Source organism: Odocoileus virginianus, chromosome 18 (assembly GCF_023699985.2).
Source record: "Odocoileus virginianus isolate 20LAN1187 ecotype Illinois chromosome 18, Ovbor_1.2, whole genome shotgun sequence".
In the NCBI taxonomy this organism is placed as follows: domain Eukaryota; kingdom Metazoa; phylum Chordata; class Mammalia; order Artiodactyla; family Cervidae; genus Odocoileus; species Odocoileus virginianus.
Window position 1 is genome coordinate 2,789,038 of NC_069691.1, and position 24,097 is coordinate 2,813,134.

Genomic DNA, 24,097 nt, shown 5'->3' on the forward strand with positions numbered 1-24,097 from the left:
AGTTTTAAACCATGTGGTTGTATTGTTTAAGAAGATGTTAGGGCTCCCCTGGTGGCTCAGTGGTAAAGAATTCACCTGCCAGTGCAGGAGATGTGGGTTTGATCCCTGGTCAGGGGAGATCCCATGTGCCATGGAGCAGCTAAGCTCTTGTGCCACAACAATTGAGCCTGTGCTTAGAGCCAGGGGACTGCAACTGCTGAAGCCCAAGTGCCCCAGAGCCCCTGCTCCACAGCAAGAGAGGCCACCAGTGAGCGAAGCCTGGGCACTGCGGCTGGAGAACGGCCCACGCAGCAACGCAGACCCAGCCCAGCCAAAAACAATACACAGATAAAAACCGCAGGAAAGAAAGAAGACGCTCAGTCAACAGAAGCAGTTAGCTACCTTTCTACCTCAACTAGTTGGATACTTTTTTAAAACATCATTTTTATACTCTTAGGAATTGGGCAAAAAAATTCAAATGAATAACAGACTCCTTAGGAATTCATTGGTTCATTTATTCAGCACATTTTTTTTCAGATTGGTATTACAGGTTTTTTTGTTTTTTGAAGTATAGTTGATTACAATGTTGTGCTAAAGTCTGCTATGTAGCAAAGTGACTCAGTTATATGCACATATACATTCTTTTTTGTATTCTTTTCCATTATGGTTTATCCCAGGAAATTGGATATCGTTCCCTGTGCTATATGTACAGTAGAATCTTGTTTATCCATTCTAAACATAATAGTTTGCATTTACTAACCTCACCCTCCCAGTCCATCCTTCTTCCTTCTCTGATCGCCCTGGCAACCACAAGTCTATTCTGGGTGTCTGTGAGTCTGGTTTTTGTAGATAGGTTCATTAGTGCCAAATTTCATTTCATATATTAATTTGGCCACACAGCGTGGGCTTGTGGGATCTTAGTTCCCCGACGAGGGATTGAACCCTGACCCTCAGCAGTGAAAGCACCAAACCACTGGGCTGCCCAGAAGTTCCCTGAATTACCTATTTCTTCTTGATTCAGTTTTGGTGGGCTGTATGTTTTGTATGTTTCTAGAAAGTTGCCCATTTCTTTTGAGTTGTCAAATTTGTTGGCATATAATTGTTCATAGTATTCTCTTAGGGGTTTTTGTATTTCATGGTAGCAGTTGAAATATCTCCTTTTATATTTCTAATTTTTTAAAAATTTGAGTTCCTGTCTTTCTTTTTGGTGAGCCTGGCTAAAGGTTTGTCGGTTTTGTTTACCCTTTCAAAGAATCAGCTCTTGGTTTTACTGATTTTTTTTTCAATTGTTTTTTTAAATCTCTATTTTATTTCCTCTCTGATATAAATTTATATTTTATTTCTTTCATCCTGCTGACTTTAGGTTTTGTTTGTTCTTTTTCTAATTATTTTAGGTGGTAGGTTAGGTTGTTTATTTGAGATTTTTCTTATTTTTTTGAGGAATATCTGTATTACTATGAACTTCCCTCTAAGAACTACTTTTGCTTCATCCCATAGGTTTTTGTATAGTTGTATTTTCCTTGTCGTTTGTCTCAAGGTATTTTTAAATTCTGTTTTGATTTTCTCACTTACCACCCCCCAATCCCCTTATTTTAGTAGCATGTTGTTTAATATCCATGAAATCATTTTTTTCCTTTTTTTTTTCTTGTAATTTATTTCTAGTTTTGTGCTCTATTGCAAAGGGATTCTGATTATGGTTACTGATTCAGATGGTTAGGTATGAACATTCTGTAGGTAGGACAGTCTCAGAATTAAAGCTGTCTTGCAATCTTAGAAGACATACCTGCCAGAGGCTTCCAAATTTGGTAAAACAAACAAACAAACCAGAAAAACCCAACATTGATGTACATATACAGAAAGGTCAACAACCCTTAATAGATAAATACAAAAAAACTACATGTAGACATAGCATAGTCAATTTGTTGAAGACAAGAAAATCTTGAAAGCAGCAAGACCACAGATTGCATTTCTTGCAGGGGAACTAACGCTGAGAATAATTAACTCACTGACAGTGGAGGCCAGAAGACAGTGGGGCGTCTTTAATGTGCTCGGAAAAGGGGAAGAACCTCTGCTGGCCCAGAATCGTTCATCCAGTGAAAGTACCTTTTAAAAATAAAGTTGAAGCAAAGATATTTTCAAAGAAAAGCTAAGCAAGTTATCACCAGCAGGTATGTGCTGCTAAAAATGCTGAGGCAGATTCTTGAAAACCGAAGAGAAATGATACCTGTTGGGAACTTACATCTACAGGAAGGAGTAACTACAAATAGTAAAATACATGCGCATATATAAAAGAAAGAATGCCTTTAAAAAATAGATTTTAGTTTTTAGAATAGTGTTAAGTCCTGCAGCAAAATTGAGCAGAAGGTGCAGAAGTTCCCCGTATACCTCTCTTCCTCTATACGTGCATAACATCCCCCACTATCGGCATCCCCTACCATACCTCATTGGTGCGTACTGTTCAAACGATGCACCTCCACTGACACCTCATTATCACTCAAAGTCATAGTTTAATTGGTTTCAACTTAGTGGTGTAAGTTCTATGGGTTTGGACAAATGAATATTGACATCTATCTACTGTTATAGTATCACAGAGTCATTTCACTGTTTAGTTCAGTCAGTCAGTCGTGTCCAACTCTTTGTGATCCCGTGGACTGCAGTACGCCAGACCTCCTTGTCCATCACCAGCTCCCAGAGTTTACTCAAACTCAAGTCCATTGAGTTGGTGATGCCTTCCAACCATCTCATCCTCTGTCATCCCCTTCTCCTCCCGCCTTCAATCTTTCCCAGCGTCAGGGTCGTTTCAAATGAGTCAGCTCTTCGCATCAGATGGCCAGAGTATTGCAGTTTCAGCTTCAGCATCCGTCCTTCCAGTGAATATTCAGGACTGATCTCCTTTAGGATGGACTGGTTGGATCTCCTTGCAGTCCAAGGGACTCTCAAGAGTCTTCTCCAACACCACAGTTCAAAAGCATCAATTCTTCAGTGCTCATTTCACTGTTCACTGTCTCCCAAATCTTCTCCTCTACCCATTCATCCCTTCCTCTCCCCGCAACCCATTTCCTGGCAGTCACTGATCTTTTTACCATTTCCATAGATTTTTTTGCCTTTTCCAGAATGTCATATTGTTGGAATATCCTATATTATGTAGCCTCTTCTTTCATTTAGTAATATACTTTTGAATTTCCTTTATGTATTTTCTTAGCTTGATAGTTATTTCTTTTCAGTGCTGAATAATATTGCATTGTGTGGATGTATGATAGTTTATTTCTGCATTCTCTTACTGAAGGATATTTTGATTGCTTCCAAGTATTGGCAATTATGAATAAAGCAGATTTTTGTAGATTTTTGTGTAATGTAAGTTTTCAGCTCCTTTAGGTAGATCAAGGAGCATGATTGCTCCTTGTAAAAAAGTATGTTTAGTTTTGCAAGAAACTGACAAACTGTCTTCCAAAATGGCTGTATCATTTTGTATTCCCCCAACAATAAATGAGAATTCCTGTTGCTCCATATCATTGCCAGAATTTAGTGTTGTCAGTGTTCTGGCTTTTGTCCATTCTAATAGGTGTGTAGCAGTATCTCTTTAGTTTGCATTTCCTTGATGACATGTGATGTGGAGCATCTTTTCATATGCTTATTTGCCATCTTTATATCATCTTTGGTTTAACCCATTTTTAAATTGGGTTGTTTATTGTTGAGTTTTAAGCTCAGGGGCCAAACAAGAAATCCTAAGGGAAATTAGAAAGTATTTTGACCTAAATAAATATTACAGTGTCTCAGAATTTGTGGTTATAGATTAATCAGGGCTTGTGGGGAAATTTATCATTTTAAATATTAATACTTATGTGAAAAAAAGAGGTTAGAGTCAAGGATCCATTTCCACTTTAATACACAAGAAAGAAAATGAAGCCCAAAGTAAGTAGAAGGGAGGATCAAGGACCAATAGAGTCAAAATCAATGAAATGTAAAAGTAGACTAAACAATAAAGAAAGTTAATTGAGCTAAAAGTTATTTGTTTAAAATAATAAAATCAACAAGCTTCTGCAGAACAGGGAAGGGGTAACAGAAGTTACCAGCATAGGATAACACAGAGGACCTCACTGCTGATCTCGGCCATTCGAAGAGTAGAAGGAGGCTGTCAGGCCAGTAAATGACCATCAGTTTAGATGAAATGGACAAGCTTTTGAAAAATACAGCTTACAGCATTGTTTTCTACAGAAAAGATAGAAAATCTCAATAGCTCTATATTAAGGAAATTTGGTTCATTACCAAACCCTATAAAAATAACTTCCTACAGAGATACCTTCACTTTTGAATCCTATCAAACATTTAAGATCCCATTAAATTCCTATGGGAATTCTCAGAGGATTTTCTTTATTTACAGAGTCATAGCTTTTGTAGGAAAATCCAAAGAAATCTATAAAATGACTGCTAAACCATTTATATGATGTATGTAAAAAATCCTTCATAATCTGAGAAAATATCATAGTGTTAAATGGGTTAAATAGATTACAAAATTGTACTGTGATGTATTCTCAATCATGTTAAAATATTATGGGAAAAAATGATGTATAAAGTGGTTAGAAAGAGGGACTTCCCTGGTGGTGCGGCGGTTAAGACTCCATGCTCCCATGTAGGGGGTGCGGGTTGGATTCCTGGTCAGGGACCAAGATCCCACATGCCATGTGGTATGGGAAAAAAAACAAAAACAAAGAAATCATGGTAATACTGATGGTGCTTAGTGGTAGGTTTATGCATGATGATTTTCTGTATTTTTCTAATTTTTAAGTAATGTTTTATATATTTCCAGAAAAAAAGTCAGATCTTTTAAAATCTAGTCATAACAAACAGGAAACTTTAAAGCATTGAGAATTGCTATTGCTGTTGAAGCATGAAACAGACTTGAAACTGCATTTTACAGCCAATTTAAGCCCACATTTTCACCCCAGTCAGAAATATGCTGCATGAATGGTACTATACGAAGAGAATTCAGGAGATAATTCCCATCATTCAGAAATTTATAATATAGTACCATATCAGGTATCCCGGTTCCATAGTACTTTTTTAGGAGCATTTATAAGTAACATTTTTTCTGTTAAGTAGCATGATTTCTTTTAAAAAATTTATATATATTTTTCAGTTCAGTTTAGTTGTTCAGTTGTGTCCGACTGCAACACCATGGACTGCAGCACGCCAGACCTTCCTGTCCATTGCCAACTCCTGGAGTTTACTATGAGTAAAATGTCTCATGAGTAAACTCATAAGTCTACTCTTGAGTTTACTCATGTCCGTTGAGTCGGTGTTGCCATCCAACCATCTCATCCTTTGTCATCCCCCTCTCCTCCTGCCCCCAATCTTTCCCAGCATCAGGGTCTTTTCTAATGCGTCTGTTCTTCGCATCAGATGGCCAAAGTATTGGAGCTTCAGCTCCAATGAATATTCAGGACTGATTTCCTTTAGGATGGACTGGTTGGATCTCCTTGCGGTCCAAGGGACTCTCAAGAGTCTTCTCCAACACCACAGTTCAAAAGCATCGATTCTTGGGTGCTCAGCTTTCTTTACAGTCCAACTCTCACATCCATATATGACTACTGGAAAAACCATAGCTTTGACTAGACGGACCTTTGTTGGCATATGATATTTTTAAAAGGAAAGAAAAAGTTGTGATCACTGTAAAATTTAGTATCTTTTTTCCTAATAAAAAATTCTCCCTCCAAAGTTCTCCCTCCAGGTGCTCACTGAAGCAGGGCACAGGTGAGACCTGCAAGGTGTGGGAGGTGTTGATCTAGGTGGTGACTACAGGGGTGTTTGTGTAGAAAAAGTAATCAAGTGATCTGTATATTTATAGCCTATGCTTTTAATTTTTGTGTGTAAGTTATACTTCAGTTTATTTTAACAAGGAAATTTTGTGAAATATTTCTCCCTTCAGAGTTAATGTTGATGTTTTTATAGCCCTATATTGAAGAACATGCTCTCACATTTTTATTTCTCCCTGCTTTAGAAACACGTATCGCATGATTGAACAAGATGACTTTGACATTAACACCAGGTTACACACGATTGTCAGAGGGGAAGATGAGGCAGCCATGGTGGAGTCCGTAGGCCTGGCCCTTGTGAAGCTACCAGATGTCCTGAATCGCCTGAAGCCTGACATCATGATTGTCCATGGAGACAGGTTTGATGCCCTGGCGCTGGCTACCTCTGCTGCCCTGATGAATATCCGGATCCTTCACATTGAAGGGGGGGAGGTCAGTGGGACCATTGACGACTCCATCAGACACGCCATAACGAAGCTGGCTCATTATCACGTGTGCTGCACCCGAAGCGCAGAGCAGCACCTGATATCCATGTGTGAGGACCACGACCGCATCCTGCTGGCAGGCTGCCCCTCCTACGACAAGCTGCTCTCCGCCAAGAACAAGGACTACATGAGCATCATTCGGATGTGGCTAGGTATGTCTCAGACTTTATTCAGCCTAGTAGTTGCTTTTGTCCCAAAGTTTGGTTATGTTTCAGTCTTTTTGGTAACTGTTGTATATAGAAGGTACCATTAGCAGCCGGAAGGCTAAAATTTTAGTTCATGAATCTTTCCCTGTGGTATGACTTCACCTCTCTGAGACTCATCTTTTCTAAAAGGTAGGCTTAATGGACTGAATTTCTAAAATCTATGCTATTTTTATATAACAGAATGATTTTCATCTGTTAAATACAACGTTACAGGTGAATATTTAGTTACAGGGACAGATCCTGACATATCAAAAAGGGAAAAAAAGGAACCTACAAATTGTATAATGTGATGCTATTTTATAAAAAACAATAGCATAATAGAAAAGTTGATAAGTATGTACAACAAATCATTTATAATATTTACTTCTGGTTAGTAGAATTATAGGTATCTTTTTCCTTTGTTTTTTTAGCACAATGAAAAAAATTAATTTAATGCCTTTCTTATGGACTTGTTAAAATACTCAGATGAGATAATGTTGAAAGCGGTAAGCCATAAGTACTTATAAGGGATTATGATTATTGTTAAAAAGCAGAAGTCATAGTTGTGCAATTAGAGTTTGTTAGCCCTGTAAATAAGCCTTAAGGAAGGTTGTTCATTTATCTTCATATCAATGATCTAGATTCCTGGAATTTACTTTTTGCTAATCAGAGGCAAAGAAAAAAGATTTGCAAACAATGTCAGTCGGTTAATTTATAATGAGAGTGCTATCTTGAGGATAAATCAGAACTAATTGTCTGTTTAGGTATTTAGGACTCTCTGTGAAAAGGTAGATCAGTTGAATAATGAAGTTAATGAATAGTAAATTAATCTAGTGGTTGTATAATTTAAGATTTTAAATCCAGATCACATTAGAACAGGAGAGAAACTGAATTTTTTTTACTCTATAGTTTAGCCCATTCTGTGTATTTCTTACCCCTGGACGGATTTGTAGCTGTCAGGGAACCTGTCGAGATAATGCTAATGTAACAGACTTCCATCTCTCAGTCTCCCCTTCCTTCATGCTTCTAAGTAAGCATTCCTGCACTCTGTTCTGGTTATACTGTTAGCTTTGTATGTCTTCTGAAAAACTTGTAATGAATAAAAATAACCCTTATAAAGCAGAATACAACAAATTTGTACTTGCAGGGCTTCAGGTTCTATTTGGAACCATTTAAGCAGTTTCTCTGTGAAAAGAAGAATGACAAAATAGTAAAAACTGGATTTTTTTTTTTAAGCCAGTGGGGGAAAATAAGACATTTTCTGGAAAGCTTTTACTTGCTTCTGACCTAAAATTTCTGATGTTATCCTTCTCCTTATAGGAAAAATAGCATTGGGTAAGCCATTCAAACATGCAGCTTTGTAACCAGAATATTAATAAATAACAGTCCTAATAAAAAATATTAGCAAAGTTAAAAAGATATGTTAACATTTCTAATAATGAAAGAAATACCATAGTAAATATAGAACTTTTGACACAAAACCAAATAATGGTAGCATAATGGAAAGGCTTTAAATAAATGCTTTAAATGTGTGGAAGGACTGAAGCTTCTGAGTTCTGGAGACAAAGGCAGATAATGTCAAAGTCATACATCACATTGAGGAACCAGTGTGGGATTTGCACAGAATATGTTATTACTAGGGATGGGTAGCTCCAGCCCATTGTCCTGTGTTTTCTTTTTCATTTTTTTTTTAAGATGTCTAATTTTTGCTCTTCTGTTTTCCCTTTTTAATGAAGAAACTGCTTAAATGGCTCCATATAGAGCCTTAAGTTACAAAGTGCAGTCCTGCTGCATTCTGCATTATAGGGTTATTTTCTGTATACTACAAATATTTCTCAATCACACTTAAAGTAGAAGATAAATGAGGTGTGGAAAGCTCTCACGGGGTAAACTGTCGGAATTTTTCTTCCTCTTCACCTTCCACTTGCCCCTTAGCAGTACATTGTGTAGAATGATCCTCTGCGTGGGACCACAAAAGCTCTGTTCATCCCCACTCTCAAAGAAAAATTGCCACCAAAAAAGAAAGGCACAAAGATCAAAGAGACTTACCCAATAAGTGTTCTCAAGGCAGAGAACATGGGCAGACTGAACTCCAGGAAAGAGCGTGGGATGAGGGGCCTGGTGAGAAATACACTATTTCACCACAGCTTGTCTACATTTGCTTTAAGGCTCTTAGCAGTCAGTCTTGGGGAATCATGAATGAATAACTCAGCTACTGCATTAAAGGTTGACATCATTCCTCTGTTTGCCGGTCACAGATGAGCTGATTCACATGGTAGAAGTAACACGTCATAGTGGGACCCACTTGTGCCTGTGGCCAGATTGCAGCATCCACGTTTCTATATCTGTTACAGCAGACACCTCTTTTGTTGGTTTCCTTCTCCCCAAGTTTTTAATTCTCTTTGAACTAGTTTCTTTCTAATGGCCTTGCTCTATATCTAATAGATTACCTGAGTTTGTGTTGATGGCATCTTTGTTTTTGATTGAGTCTTTTAGGTCTTTAGACCTTTTTTCTGCTTTGTACCAAAATGTAATGATGATATCCCCATGCCACCCCCAGTTTAGAACATGATGGGTCCAATAATTTTTTTAAATAAAATTTTGGAGCCTGTGGTCTTTTGAATAATACTGAAGATTCTTAGTAACAGCTCTCTTACTATTACATCATAAAAAATAACTGCTACTGGTTGAATTTGGATTAATGATAAACATAGTTCACGATAAAGTTGTTCATTAAAATTAGTATCACAAAGAAATTTATTCGTTCGTTAAAACTTAGTGAGTAGGAGCTTCCCTGGTGGCTTAATGGTAAAGAATCGGCCTGCCAGTGCAGGAGAAACAGGTTTGATCTCAGGTCCAGGAAGATCCCACGTGCCACGGAGCAGCTCAGCCTCTACACCACAGCTACTGAGCTCGTGCTCACGAGCCCGGGAGCCGCGGTTACCGAGAGCCGAGTGCCCGAGAGCGCGTGCTCACAGGCCCGGGAGCCGCGGTTACCGAGAGCCGAGTGCCCGAGAGCGCGTGCCCACGGGCCCGGGAGCCGCGGTTACCGAGAGCCCAGTGCCCGAGAGCGCGTGCTCACGAGCCCGGGAGCCGCGGTTACCGAGAGCCGAGCGCCCGAGAGCGCGTGCCCACGGGCCCGGGAGCCGCGGTTACCGAGAGCCGAGCGCCCGAGAGCGCGTGCCCACGGGCCCGGGAGCCGCGGTTACCGAGAGCCGAGCGCCCGAGAGCGCGTGCCCACGGGCCCGGGAGCCGCGGTTACCGAGAGCCGAGCGCCCGAGAGCGCGTGCCCACGGGCCCGGGAGCCGCGGTTACCGAGAGCCGAGCGCCCGAGAGCGCGTGCTCACGGGCCCGGGAGCCGCGGTTACCGAGAGCCGAGCGCCCGAGAGCGCGTGCTCACGGGCCGGGAGCCGCGTTACTGAGAGCCGAGCGCCCTAGAGCGCGTGCTCACTGGCCGGGAGCCGCGTTACTGAGAGCCGAGTGCCCTAGAGCGCGTGCTCACTGGCCCGGGAGCCGCGGTTACTGAGAGCCGAGTGCCCTAGAGCGCGTGCTCACCGGCCCGGGAGCCGCGGTTACTGAGAAGCCCAGTGCCCTAGAGCGCGTGCTCACGGGCCCGGGAGCCGCGGTTACTGAGAGCCCAGTGCCCGAGAGCGCGTGCTCACGAGCCCGGGAGCCGCGTTACTGAGAGCCGAGTGCCCGAGAGCGGGTGCTCACGAGCCCGGGAGCCGCGGTTACTGAAAGCCCAGTGCCCTAGAGCGCGTGCTCACGGGCCCGGGAGCCGCGGTTACTGAGAGCCCAGTGCCCGAGAGCGCGTGCTCACGGGCCCGGGAGCCGCGGTTACCGAGAGCCGAGTGCCCGAGAGCCCGTGCTCACGGGCCCGGGAGCCGCGGTTACCGAGAGCCGAGTGCCCTAGAGCGCGTGCTCACGGGCCCGGGAGCCGCGGTTACCGAGAGCCCAGTGCCCGAGAGCGCGTGCTCACGGGCCCAGGAGCTGCGTTACTGAGAGCCGAGTGCCCTAGAGCGCGTGCTCACGGGCCCGGGAGCCGCGGTTACCGAGAGCCGAGTGCCCGAGAGCGCGTGCTCCGCAGCAGGAGAAGCCCGAGCACCACAGGGAAGAGGAGCCGCCGCCCTCTGCAACTAGAGGAAGCCTGCGTGAAGCGACAGCAGTCGCGGCCCAGCGCAGCAAAAATAAATAATTTTTTAAAATTAGCAAGTAGAACTCATCTCCAGTTCTATGGGATAACATAGGCGCTGTTGCAAAATGGTTTGTTATTTGACATAGCACTCTTCATCCAAATTTTTACATTTTACATTTTTGCTGAGGAACTGGGGTTGAGTTAAGCCTTCTGGTCTTTTGAACAGAGTTAGAAACACTGGCATTCTGTTGAATCTGGTAAGTGAGAGTGGGGAAGCTCTTGTGCATTATATGAAATTTATTTAATGCTCAACCAGTCTCTGAACCCTCTGATTTGCAGCACATTATTACTCATTGATGATAAGTCATTAGAAACACCAGTTACAAACTGGAAAGAGTCGCATTTTTCTAACACTTTGAAATATTTTGGATTTTCAAACAAGGAAGTCTAGCGTCTGCTGTTTAAAGTTTTGTATTTTGTTTGTGGTAGCAAGCACCTTTGTAGAATGGTAAAAGTTCGCTGAGAACCCTTGGACTTGTTGCTGAAAGTCCTTATTGTTAGATCTAATCTACGTGCCCTGTTTAGACTGTGACAGACTGTTTTTTCCTTAAAATTTTTAAAAGCATAGACTTCGGGGTCTTGCTTTTCAGAATTTGCTCCTTCCTCCTGTAAGATTCTTAAGTACTGAAGCCATGTGATTTGATTTTCTTTAAACAGGTGATGATGTAAAACCTAAAGATTACATCGTTGCTCTCCAGCACCCTGTGACCACTGACATTAAGCATTCCATAAAAATGTTTGAATTAACATTGGATGCACTTACCTCATTTAACAAGCGGACCCTAGTTCTGTTTCCTAATATTGATGCAGGTAATTGAACTTGAAAATGAAAGTATGCCACCTACCTTTCCAGGTTTTGTTTCTATCATGTCTTCTTCTGACTGACATTCCCGTCCTGCTCATCTTATCATTGAAGGCCATTCTATTCTGAAATGTATTCTGATTTTCAAAGGGTCACCAATTTTTCAGTAGATTGAAGAGTTTGTGATATTATTGTCAAGTCTAGTAGAAACTTAATAGGAAAGAAATACTTCTAAATCTCTACTCTGTATTTTCATGTTTAGTCTCTTCCCTCCAGAGTTTGTGATATTATTGTCAAGTCTAGTAGAAACTTAATAGGAAAGAAATACTTCTAAATCTCCACTCTGTATTTTCATGTTTAGTTTCTTCCCTCCAGTTTCCATCCATGAGAAAATGCAATAGCCAAGAGATATAAACCTTAGAAGTTAAATGTCTCTAGAAAAGTAGTGATCCCACTGACCACAGTAGAATAGCCATTATTGTTATTTCTTGTGAAAACTTTTCATTTATCTTGTAAACCATTTAACATTTGGTTCTTTTCACAGGGAGCAAAGAGATGGTTCGAGTGATGCGGAAGAAGGGCATTGAGCATCATCCCAATTTTCGTGCAGTTAAACATGTCCCATTTGACCAGTTTATACAGCTGGTTGCCCATGCTGGTTGTATGATTGGGAACAGCAGCTGTGGGGTACGAGAAGTTGGAGCTTTTGGAACACCTGTCATCAACTTAGGAACACGTCAGATTGGAAGAGAAACAGGTATTTACCTTTATCTTTCGACTGACTAGGCTTACTTTGTTTGTTTGCATTATTACAGGTATGCATGTGTCAGTGCTGCCATACATGTTTATGAATAAATGAGTAAATGAGGTTAATGACCAACTGTAGCCTGAAAGCTGTAGATAGTACACATATTACCAAAGTTTTTAGGGCTCTACTTGTATTTTTATTGTCTTTGTAATAGCAGAGCTAAAAGTTTCTTAGTTAATTATGGTCTTTGATAGTTGTGTTTAAGAATGTGTTTAAATGTTTAAGTATATGAATGCTAGCCTTTCATCTTCCTGGGCCCAGTAAAATGAAGGGAATCAACAATACCCTCCCACTTTTGGTTTGAGCAGTGGGGGCTCTCTTTCCTGATGCGGAGGACCCTGAAGAAGGAGCAGTTTGGGAGCGGGTAGGATTAAGAGTTCTCTGCGATGCGCTTAGTCATGTCTTTTTGCGACCCCATGGCCTGTAGCCCTCCAGGCTCCTCTGTCCATGGGGATTCTCCAAGAATACTGGAGTGGGTTGCCATGCCCTCCTCCAAGGGATCTTCCCAACCCAGCTCTCTTGCACTGCAGGCGGATTCTTTACTGTCTGAGCCGCCAGGGAAGCCCAAGAATACTGTAGTGGGTAGCCTATTCCTTCTCCAGGGGAACTCCCTGACCCAGGAATTGAACCAGGATCTCCTGCATTACAGGCAGATTCTTTACCAGCTAAACCACCATGCAAGCCCAAGAGTTTTCTGATGGCCATGTTAAGTCTGAAATGCCTTTTAGATATGGGAGTGGAGATGGCAGGCTATCAGCTATATTGTTCCAGGAAAAGCTGAAGTTGAAGATACAAATTTGAGAATGATTGGCAAATGGGTGGTGTTAGGATATTGGTTCAGCTGCTGTAACAGACACAAGAAAATAGTGCCTCAAAAAGATTTTCTTTGTTTCTCACTGGTAAGTCACCAGAGACTTAGCTTCCATCTATCTTCTTTTTTTTTTTTTCCTGTCTGTCTGCTTGATGGTTGCTCCAGCTCTTGCTGTCACTTGACACTTTGACACATTTTAGCCATTGGGAAAGGAGGAGAGGGGAAGATACCCTTCCCTCTAAAAGCACAACTTGGAAGTTGCAAGTATTTCTTCTTACATCCTATAGAATGTTGTCACGTGGCCATATCCAAGGGAAGCTGAAAAATATGTATAATCTTTAGCTGGGTGATCAGATGGCAAACTAAAAATTCTGCTACTGGTACAAAGGATACTGAGGATAATGGCACACTCTGCCAGGAATGGTACTGACATTTAAAACCAAGGGATGAAATGAGATTACCCAGGGGGGGACATGTAAACAGGGAAGAGAATGGAGCCCAGGATCAACCTCTGGAGTCTTTCTGATGAGGAGGGAAGAGCCAGGAGGAGAGACTGAAAAGGAGCTGCCAGAAGATCAGGAGTGTAATATCATTAAAGCCCAGAAAATAAAGGGTCTGAAGGAGATGAGATTGAATGATCCGAGAGCTCAAACAAGACGTGAACAGAGAACTGAACCCTGGATTTGGCACCAGGGTCGTCCGGCAAAAGCAGTGTGTCCTTTCTGCCACCACACTCACACAAACACATGCTCTCCATCCTTTCCTTCTTCCCTTCTTTACATTGGAGGGTGTGGGGTATGGGGTCACCCCTGCCTGTCCATTGCTCAGCCTTCTGTGTTCTAAATCCCAACCCTCCTGCCTTCTCAAGGACTATCAGTCATCCTTTCTCTTCCATGTATCTTTAGCTTCCTTAGCATTTAAACATTCCTAGGCCTCTGGTGTCTTAAAACTACAAAACAACCCCTTCCCTGACCCCACACCTCTCCCCAGCCACTACCCTTCTGCTCTTCCCTTCTTCATAGCCAAGGCCATTGAAAAACATGTCATTGTCACTGTATTTAGTCCGTCAAATTGGTCAGAAAATGTATGGAGAGAATGTGCCTGTATTAACAGCTGACTGGCTAACTAACTGATACCCTGGCCTGACCAGCTGATCCAGCAACTGGCTGAGTAGATGGAAGTCAAGGCCGATGGAGAGAGTGGATGTGCTGGATGACTTTGTGAGTGACAAGTGGATACTGGATTAATTACCTTATTTATTTCAATGAAGAAACCAAAGCTTGATTTATTCTCTTTGGGAATAAAGGGATCTGTGGCCCTCAAGTATCTGATATATGGAAATATTTCTGAGAGTGCTTGCAAAGGTATAAAGTGGAAAAGTTCATTTCTCTAATAGAAGACGACTTGTTTGAAGCCTTCTGGGTTTCAGGACTAATTGTGAGCACGACACTTTGCTCATTTCTGTCTTCTCTGGTTTCTCTCACTTCTGAATCACCATGACGTCACTGGACTTACCTAGGGGAGAATGTCCTTCATGTCCGGGATGCTGATACCCAAGACAAAATATTACAAGCATTGCACCTTCAGTTTGGTAAACAGTACCCTTGGTGAGTGTATACTTTTAAAGTGATTTAAAAGGGGAGCTGCCTTAGGCACCATTTTCAAACTCTTTAGTCATCCTAACAGCATTCTCATTCTGCATTCTTAGGGGTCCCTGTCTGCTGGTGAGATAGGGCTTGTTAATACCCGCTATGACTCTACCAAGGGTTCCAGTGGAGAATAATTTATTTGTCTTAATTAATGTAGCACTTCTACCAGGAAATATTGCTTTAGCCTATTTTGAATTTCTGTAAGTATTAGAAAATAATGTAACTGATTTTCTTTAAAAATAGTACATTTCAGCATTTTAATTTAGACTATCCTTTCTGTTTCAAATTAAAGACATTTTCATTTACTTGAACCTTTTTTTCTGAAAATAACTTTTTCCCCATAAAAGTAAAGATAAAAAGCAAAAAAAATAGTTTTTTTTTGTTTTTTTTTTTACTATCCCAAACTATGATATATTGGCTTAAAAGAGATAATTTTCCTTTGATCTTATTGGCATTTTTGTTAGTGATATCTCAGGCTGGAAATAGTTGTATTTCAATCAACAGTGGTTTTAGATATTCCATTGATAATATGAAGGTATTTAATTAAGTGTTGCTGAAGAGATCCAGGTGTTGTTTTATATTTTAAAGGGAAAAAGCCCAAACTATTAATTACCTGAAGTTTCAGATTCCAATAATACTATGCTTTCCATATAATTTAATATGTGCAAGAGAAACATTTAATTTAGTTGACTTTTTGGACACATTGCAGTTCAAAGATATATGGGGATGGAAATGCTGTTCCAAGGATTTTGAAGTTTCTCAAATCTATTGATCTTCAAGAGCCACTACAAAAGAAATTTTGTTTTCCTCCTGTGAAGGATAACATCTCTCAAGATATTGACCATATTCTTGAAACTCTAAGTGCCTTGGCTGTTGATCTTGGTGGGACGAACCTCCGAGTTGCAATAGTCAGCATGAAGGTAAAATAACACCTAAGGTTATAACTTTATATCCCACATGAGTAGTTGATTTTCTTAAAGTATGGTTGGAAGGTAGGACTATAAACATACACAAGAGCTTGTAATCATTTGCCAATAGTATTGACTTAAAGGTCCATCACAATGCTTGTCTTACTATTTTACTAATCACTAACATTTTGAAGAGGTAAATTCTCAAGGAATTCAAGTTTGTAGATTTGAGTCGACAATGGGAGACCCATTAGACACCAGAGAGGGCATCTACCATGCAGGGGACCTGAAATGCTATACTCAGTAACAGCATGGAGCATGTTGATTACTCTCTCTGCCCTGGGGAGGGTATCTTCAGATGGTGAGGGGAATTGCTTCTCATCTGGATCATGATTTTAGTTGAATTCAGCATACCTTCAATCTCTTAAGCAAACCAGCACCATAACTTTGACAGAGCCTTTATAAAACACCAAAACATCCGTGTGAAAATAATCTTTGATGATGTAACAAGGAAGAATAAAATTATCAGAAAAATCTTTGAAACGTTATAGGTGTAGGAGTCCATGAGAAATATAAAGGACTTTAAACACAAAGTTGTTTAGATCAATTTAAAAAAAGCAAAACAAAACATGATTTTATCTAGTGAAGCCAAAGGGCCTCCTTCATAAATTTTTTTTTTTTTTTTGGGCCACACTGCATGGCTTGTGGGATCTCGTTCCCTGACTAGGAATTGAACTCAGGACCTTGGCAGTAAAAGTGTGGAATCCTAATCACTGAACCGCCAGGGAATCCCCTATAAAAGTATTAATAGGGAACTTCCTTGGTGATTCCTTCTAAGAATCTGCCTGTCAATGCAGGGGACATGGGTTCAGTCCCTGCTCGAGAAGATTCCACATGCCTTAGGAGCGGCTAAGCCTGTGCGCCCCAACGGCTGAGCCCAAGTGCCCCAGCAACAAAGACCCAGAGCAGCCAAAAACTAGATAAATAAATAAATTTTAAAAATATTACTAGAAAAACATTTTCTTAACATATGATGATGATGATGATGTGAAGTTGCTCAGTCGTGTCCAACTCTTTGCGACCCCATGGACTGTAGCCTACCAGCCTCCTCCCATCTATGGGATTTTCCAGGCAGGAGTACTGGAGTGGGTTGCCATTTCCTTCTCCAGGGTTCTTAACGTATATTCCATATCAATGACCAACACCCTCAATGGTGGCAGGTCTAAAGGTACTCTTATTAAAATCAAGTGGAAAAGAAGGATATTTTCTGCAACGTTATTTAACATAATTCTCAGAGTTAGGCAGGAAGTAAAGCAAGGAATGAACAGCAAAAATGGTGAGTTGTGCACAGGATAAAAAAAAAAAAACTTATAGATAATATGAATAAACCAACAAGCTTGTAAAATAACACAGTTGAGTAAAATCATTAGATATTATGATAAATATGTAAGTATCAGTAACTTATATGAAATTGCAGATAAAGATTTGAGTTTTTCTGTAGGTGAGTATTTATCAACCCTGATTGCACATTATTAGTGTTACATGGAAGCTTTAAAAAATTCTATGGATGCCTGGCCCCCACACCAGACTAGTTAGATGCCAGTCTCTGGGGGTAGGGACCAGGCATCAATATTTGTTCAAAGCTGTCCAGGTGATTCTGATGCACAGTGAAGGTCAAGAAGCACAACGAGGTTTATTTTTAGTGACAATCATTAGTGACAGTTTTAACCCTTGTAAATGGATAAAAAGCCATTAATGAGCTTCTCTGGTTGCTCAGTGGATAAGAATCTGCCTGCCAGTGCCAGAGACATGGGTTTGATCCCTGATCCGGGAAGATCCCACATGCCAGAGCAGCTACGCCTGTGCAGCACAACTACTGAGACTGTGCTGTGAGCCCGGGCGCTGCGGCTGCCCAGAGCCCCGCAGTGCTGTGAGCCCGGGCGCTGCGGCTGCCGGAGCCCCGCAGTGCTCTGAGCCCGGGCGCTGCGGCTGCCGGAGCCCCGCAGTGCTCAGAGCCCGGGCGGGAGCCCCGCAGTGCTCTGAGCCCGGGCGCTGCGGCTGTCGGAGCCCTGCAGTGCTATAGAGCCCATGTTCCGCAACAAGCCACCGCAGTGAGAGGCCCACGCACGGCAACTAGAGAGGAGCCCATACAGCCGTGAAGACCCAGCACAGCCAGAAATAAATGCATTTTTTAAAAAAGTCATTCGTAATAGAAGAATGGAAAAAGAGACATATTTAGAACAACATAACTTCTAAGAAAAATCTAAACCAGAAAACTATGTGACCTATATAAAGAACATCTAAAAACTATAAAATAGAAAGCCTTGAGAAATCTCCTGGATGGGAGTGCTGAGGATTTTTTAAATGCCAGGAGTTTCCAAATTGAGTTTAACATAAGTTTAGTCAACATTTCAGTGAGGCTTTTTAAAGTTTAACAACATTATTCTGAAATTTACTTAGAATACACAAGTGGGAAGAGCACAGAAAAAAAATTTAAAAACAAGAATAGTTAGGAGGGACTGTCACCAAGCACAGTAATTTAATAAACATCATGGTTCGATACCATTATTGGCTTCAGTTATAGGAGATGATTAAAGTTTACTTAGCATTTTTATTGAGTTGCTTCAGTATTTAAACAAGGGAATTTTATCAGCCTGAAAGAGTAAAATATGATCTTTTAGTGAAGATTCAGATTAGCCAGAAGAGAGGGCCCACCTGGCTGGCTGTGGAGCTGTCGCTGCTTCAGTGGCTTCCTCTAAACTAGCTGGGTGTGACCCAGGGCTGGCCCAGGCCAGCAGGGGCTCTTCCCAAGCAGCCGTCTGAGTCTGCAGTGCTGTGCTAAAGCAGTGTCCGAGTTATCAGGAGAAAGGTCAGAGGTTCACTGTATACTCCTCAGCTAAGACCCGTGAGACAGGTCCGGTTTTTCTCTTTCAGGGTGAAATAGTTAAGAAGTATACTCAGTTCAATCCTAAGACGTATGAAGAGAGGATTAATTTAATCCTACAGATGTGTGTAGAAGCCGCAGCAGAAGCTGTAAAACTGAACTGCAGAATTTTGGGAGTAGGTGAGACTGTGAATTACATATCCAAGCATGTTCACTCCCATATACAAAGTTTGCCAAGTTCTGATGCATGACGCGGAACATCAGGTCACCGTCGTGTGTGTAGACGGCTCCAGTCCTGCCTGTGGGCCCTCAGCAAACTTTGTGAAAAGCATTGATGGAACTGTCAGTCTATGGGGAGGCACCTGTTTAGCCTTACATTACCTTGCAGTCCTTGGTAACGTTTGTTTTAGGAGATCTTGGGTGAATAACTTGTGTTCTAAGCCCAGAAAGCCAGCATAGTCTTCTGAGATTGCTCAACAGAATTATTTTCCTTGTGTTTGTTGGGGAGCTCAGGCATTTCCACAGGTGGCCGTGTAAATCCCCGGGAAGGAATTGTGCTGCATTCAACCAAACTGATTCAAGAGTGGAACTCTGTGGACCTCAGAAGCCCCCTGTCTGACACTTTGCATCTCCCTGTGTGGGTGGACAATGATGGCAACTGTGCTGCCCTGGCAGAAAGGAAGTTTGGCCAAGGAAAAGGCCTTGAAAACTTTGTGACGCTCATCACAGGCACAGGTGAGGGGTAGAGACGGCGCTTCAGATCTTGGGCGTGTGTTGGGCACCTTCACCACTCAGGCAGTTTCCACCTTCCCTTCCTGCTCGAGTAAAGCCTGCAGGTGAGAGCTGAGGATGCCCAGGGCTTTTCTGGGCATGTGCCCGGCCCTGGGCATGAATGTGACTTTCTAAATGGCCAGGAATCGTCAGAGCTCTTCAAAGCCCTTATTCCCCAGAGCTTCTCATTGCTGGTTCCCCAGCTTTTCTTCCCACTCTCTTTGGTTAGGATATGGTTTGTCACAACTACCATCCATTGCCCCAAGCAGCAGAAACTAATAAGTGTATCTTGCCTTTAAGTGTCTTTGACCAGTGCCCCCGGGTGGCCCCTCAGCCCTGGGAGAGTTGGGGGGAGGCTGAGATGAAGACCAGCCCTTTGAGCTAGTCCTCCGGGAGCCACCACACAGGTCTAAACAAACCACCACAGTGTTTTGAGACTAGTTCGTTCTCCTCCCTCCAGCATTGCCATCCGTACTGGGAATGTAGGCTGTTACTCATGGCCTTTGCCAAGCTGGGAGGTGAAGGGTGGGGTGATGGGACCAGGAAATGCCAGAAATCTCTAAGATTCAGCTGTTTTCTCTCAATTCCCCTGTTTGCTGTAAATGTTTGGTTAGTTTCCAGAGTTCCAAAAATTGATTCTGACAGTTTTTACTAGTTTATCATTGCTTTAGTGGAGGGGTGGACTTTTGGAGTTCCTGTTTGGTCACTTCTGCTGATATTCCAGTTCATTTTTTAAACGAGGAAACGGATTCAGCCGGTCAGTGTTGGCGGTGACACTTGGTCTCGAGCGTTTCTCACTGCAAACCCTGTGTGCTGTTCACCTCCACGTCAGACGCTCTCCCTAAACGGGTCATGCCCGTAGTCTCAGACGCGGTGTTAACAGCTTGGATATCATTCCCAGTTCAGAGGAGCACGTGCTTAGTCGCTTCAGTCGTGTCCGACTCTGCGACCCTGTGGACCATGGCCTGCCAGGCTCCTCTGTCCCTGGGATTCTCCAGGCGAGAACACTGGAGTGGGTTGCCATTTTTCTCCAGTGATACCCTGCATAGAGGAGTGTGGCTTGAGGAGTAGGTGCCACAGGAAGTAAGAGGGGGCAGCTCTAAAATGCAGCACCCATTCAGAAGGCCCTTTCTAACTCCTCAGCTCCATGACAAAAAAAATACACTGATATTCATAATTGTTGAATCATACATTTTTAGACAAGGTGGCATTAAGAAGAGCCAAAACTATTTAATATTCTGTTTAAGAAAGCAGGTGTTTAAAAAAAAAAAAGCAGGTGGTGTATGAAACCTTTTAAAAAGATTATCTTATCTCGGATTTCCCCCAAAGCAGAGCCTGAGGCAAGGAGTTTGGTGTGGGTGTTTTATTTTGGAGGTGACTCTGAGACACAGGAATGAGGCGGTGGGAAGGGTGGAGCAGAGCAGGAGACCCATTAGAAGATGCAGTATCAGAGCTACCTTGGAAGCCTGCCTGTGAGCAATGTGCTTCCGCGGCTGCTAGGCTCTTACCTGAGTGCTAGAGAAGACCTGGGTGAGAACCAAGTTGAAATCACAGTGATTCCAAGCAGATGCAACACAGGGCATCCGAGGATCAGCTAAACATTTCCATCCAAAAGATTCCAGGTGGAGTTTTGGTGCCTGGTAAAGTTTTGGCTGTTTCAGGAAGCAGGCACCACACAGGACCTCACGTTCTGAAGCCTGGTAAACAGAGGAGGCAGCGCGCAGCTTTCTGTTTCGGGCGCAGAGCCGCTTCAGTGATCGTCGTCTCTCACTGCAGGAATTGGCGGGGGGATCATCCATCAGCACGAGCTGATCCACGGCAGCTCCTTCTGTGCTGCAGAGCTTGGCCACATCGTGGTGTCCCTGGACGGGCCCGACTGTTCCTGTGGAAGCCATGGCTGTATCGAAGCGTATGCCTCTGGAATGGCCTTGCAGAGGGAAGCAAAAAAGCTACATGATGGTGGGTTTCTTTCACCTGAGGGATAAGTAGCCAAGTGGTAGATATTTTCGAAGTAGATACTCCAAAAAGAGCTGAATGCTGGAAGCCAGAACTTTCAAGCTTTTCACCCTCTGGAGGAGAATCAGGACTCCGCATCCTGAAGCTCTGAGCCTCCCTGGTCTGACCCCTGTTAACACTTTTCCTCTCCAGCAGTGGGCAGGGACTAGGGTCTTGAGCTCCAGGAGAGCAGGAGAGATTGCTTTCATTTTTGTCTTCTCAACCCCTAGCACAGGTTGGGTATCTTAATACAGATTTAATGGAGAAGTAAATGGATAAACATACATAATTTTTCAAGTCTGAGAGGTCTTTTGAATTATAGCTGTTTCTGGACATGTTATAAAAATCAGGATGGTTTCCAGCCTAATGTAAGAGGGAATCATTTAATGTCATTACAATATGGTGTGTCAAGGGCACTGATGATGATGGCCAGGGAGCATAGACGCATACAGGAGGCACACCAGTGTCCCCCCCAGTGCTCTCCATATAGGGAAGGGAGCCTTAGGCTATCTAGTTGAAAGTCAGAGGGTAAATAGAATTACTGAGGCAAGTTTGGATGAGCCAGGCAGCACTTCCAAGCATAGGAAACAGAGGTGTTGGTGCATAACTGGCAAGGCAGGGTATAGTGTAGCCAGAGGTTTGCCAGGACCAGCAGCTAATTGGAGAAGCCACTAAAAAATTAGGGAAAAGACAGATCTGAATTTTAGGTTGTTCATCAAACTTCTGTTTTCTAGGAAGACAGTGATAGTTGAATGGAGGATGGCTTTCAGGGGGACAGTGTTGTGTGTGACTTGCAGTTTTCTGGTTGGGTAACTGTGGTTGGGAACATAAGAGAAGGAACAGTCTGGCAGAAGATGATGATTGGGAACCAGTGGGGTGTGCAGGAGCAATGCGCAGAAGGCAGCTGGCCACGGGGATCTGATGCTCAGGAGAGGTGATGGGGCTGGACTTGGAATCCTTGGCATTGAAGTGGTTCTTAAGCCTGTAAGTGAGACCTGGAATGAGATGAACTGAGGGTGGAATCCAGTGAAACATCAGTACTTGTAGGCAGCGAGGAAAACCAGGAAAGGGTAAAGCCACAGGAACCAGAAGGGAGAGAGTGGAGGGCGGTATCAGTGCTGAGTGCAAGGAGACCGGAAAGCTCACTGGTTTGACCCTGAGGGGGGCACCATTTGGAGCCCTGAAAACTGTCGATTTTCCACCTCATTTTTACCACCACCCCCGCTAAGAAGTCTAAATGCTTAGACACTTTTTCCTAATCATCCCACCCCATGAAACTTGAATACCACAGATACGTTGTTTATGTACTCTCTGTATAAAAAGAAAATTTTTTTGCCCCCAAGAATCAGTTTTTGCCCTCATGGGGATAAATGCTTATCTTAAAGAAGTTTGGTCAGGTAGTGGGAGCAGAAAACGGACTACCCTGAGAAGGGAAGGATGCCTCGAGGGTGAGGAATCTGGGTGCTCGCAAGGGTGGAAAGGAGGCAGCGAGGGCGCAGGGAGACAGCGAGGGCGGGAAGGAGACAGCGAGGGCGGGAAGGAGACAGCGAGGGCGCAGGGAGACAGCGAGGGCGGGAAGGAGACAGCGAGGGCGGGAAGGAGACAGCGAGGGTGGGAAGGAGACAGCGAGGGTGCAGGGAGACAGGGCGGAAAGGAGACAGCGAGGGCGCAGGGAGACAGCGAGGGCGCGGGGGGACAGCGAGGGCGGAAAGGAGACAGCGAGGGCGCAGGGAGACAGCGAGGGCGGGAAGGAGACAGCGAGGGCGCAGGGAGACAGCGAGGGCGGGAAGGAGACAGCGAGGGCGAGGGCGCAAAGGAGGCAGCGAGGGCGCAGGGAGACAGCGAGGGCGGGAAGGAGACAGCAGGGCGGGAAGGAGACAGCGAGGGCGCAGGGAGACAGCGAGGGCGGGAAGGAGACAGCGAGGGTGGGAAGGAGACAGCGAGGGCGCAGGGAGACAGCGAGGGTGCAGGGAGACAGGGCGGAAAGGAGACAGCGAGGGCGCAGGGAGACAGCGAGGGCGAGGGCGCAAAGGAGACAGCGAGGGCGCGGGGGGACAGCGGGCACAGAAGCGAGCGTTGAGAACACAGGAGAGGGTCGGTGGGGGAGCCCTTACAAGGCCCCTGGGGAGCCAGGGGGCAGTGAGCTGCGAAGCCCAAGTGCAGGGTGCGAGGAGAGGAGCCAGGCTGTGAGAGCACAGCCCTGTTCATAGGCAGGGGCAGGAGCGTGAGGGAGCGCCTGCCCGGAGGTGTCCTCTGTCTAAGGTCAGAGGTTCGGGTAGTGGGGGCAGGGATGGACAGTCTGAGGAGATGAAGGCTGAGAAGGGCTACGAAGGGGAATGGCAGGGTGGGCAGGGCGGCTGTGAGGGCCCCTGAGGATAGGAAGCCCCCAGCTTTTGTCTAGGTAACCGTCTGCTTGGTGGGGACTTTCTCCCGTCAGAGACGGAGCAACAGCCGATGAGGAGGGAGAGGGATCTAGTTGGTGACCTGGCAGCGTCGGGGTAGATAACAGCGGAGATACATACATTCATCTAGCATTTCCTCTGGCCAGCGGCTGGAATCCTGCGGGGGTAGGCACCGTCCCCCTAGTCTTGGAAGAGAAGCGTGTGGAGGTGACGCATGTGGGCAAGGTGGCGCAGCCGGCGCCGGCGGAGCTGACGGCCGAACCCAGGCCCGTCAGCTTCTGAGGCGCTGGGCCTTCCTGCCGCCGTGGGGCAGTGGCCGCAGCCTTGCCTCTCAGCTAGACAAGGAAGGAGATGAATGCAGAGGAGTCCTGGTAATTTGGAGGGAAAAACACTTCACGACTGTTTAATAC

The 24,097-nt window shown here is 44.0% G+C and overlaps 1 protein-coding gene across 5 annotated transcripts in view; it reads left to right on the plus strand.

Annotated features, from left to right (window-relative positions):
* Nucleotides 1–24,097, plus strand: part of GNE (glucosamine (UDP-N-acetyl)-2-epimerase/N-acetylmannosamine kinase) — a 53,844-nt gene that overhangs the window by 24,427 nt on the left and 5,320 nt on the right. For 4 of the 5 annotated variants that reach the window (XM_020878250.2, XM_020878251.2, XM_070480267.1 and 1 more), the window contains exons 3-10: nt 5,978–6,429; nt 11,315–11,467; nt 12,004–12,216; nt 14,598–14,685; nt 15,437–15,647; nt 18,570–18,699; nt 19,033–19,254; nt 21,067–21,249. In XM_020878250.2, coding sequence (XP_020733909.2) covers nt 5,978–6,429; nt 11,315–11,467; nt 12,004–12,216; nt 14,598–14,685; nt 15,437–15,647; nt 18,570–18,699; nt 19,033–19,254; nt 21,067–21,249 — 1,652 coding nt within the window. Of the gene's footprint in view, nt 1–1,955; nt 2,148–5,977; nt 6,430–11,314; nt 11,468–12,003; nt 12,217–14,597; nt 14,686–15,436; nt 15,648–18,569; nt 18,700–19,032; nt 19,255–21,066; nt 21,250–24,097 lie in introns of those variants that run through there. The other variant, XM_070480266.1, reaches the window with a different exon arrangement.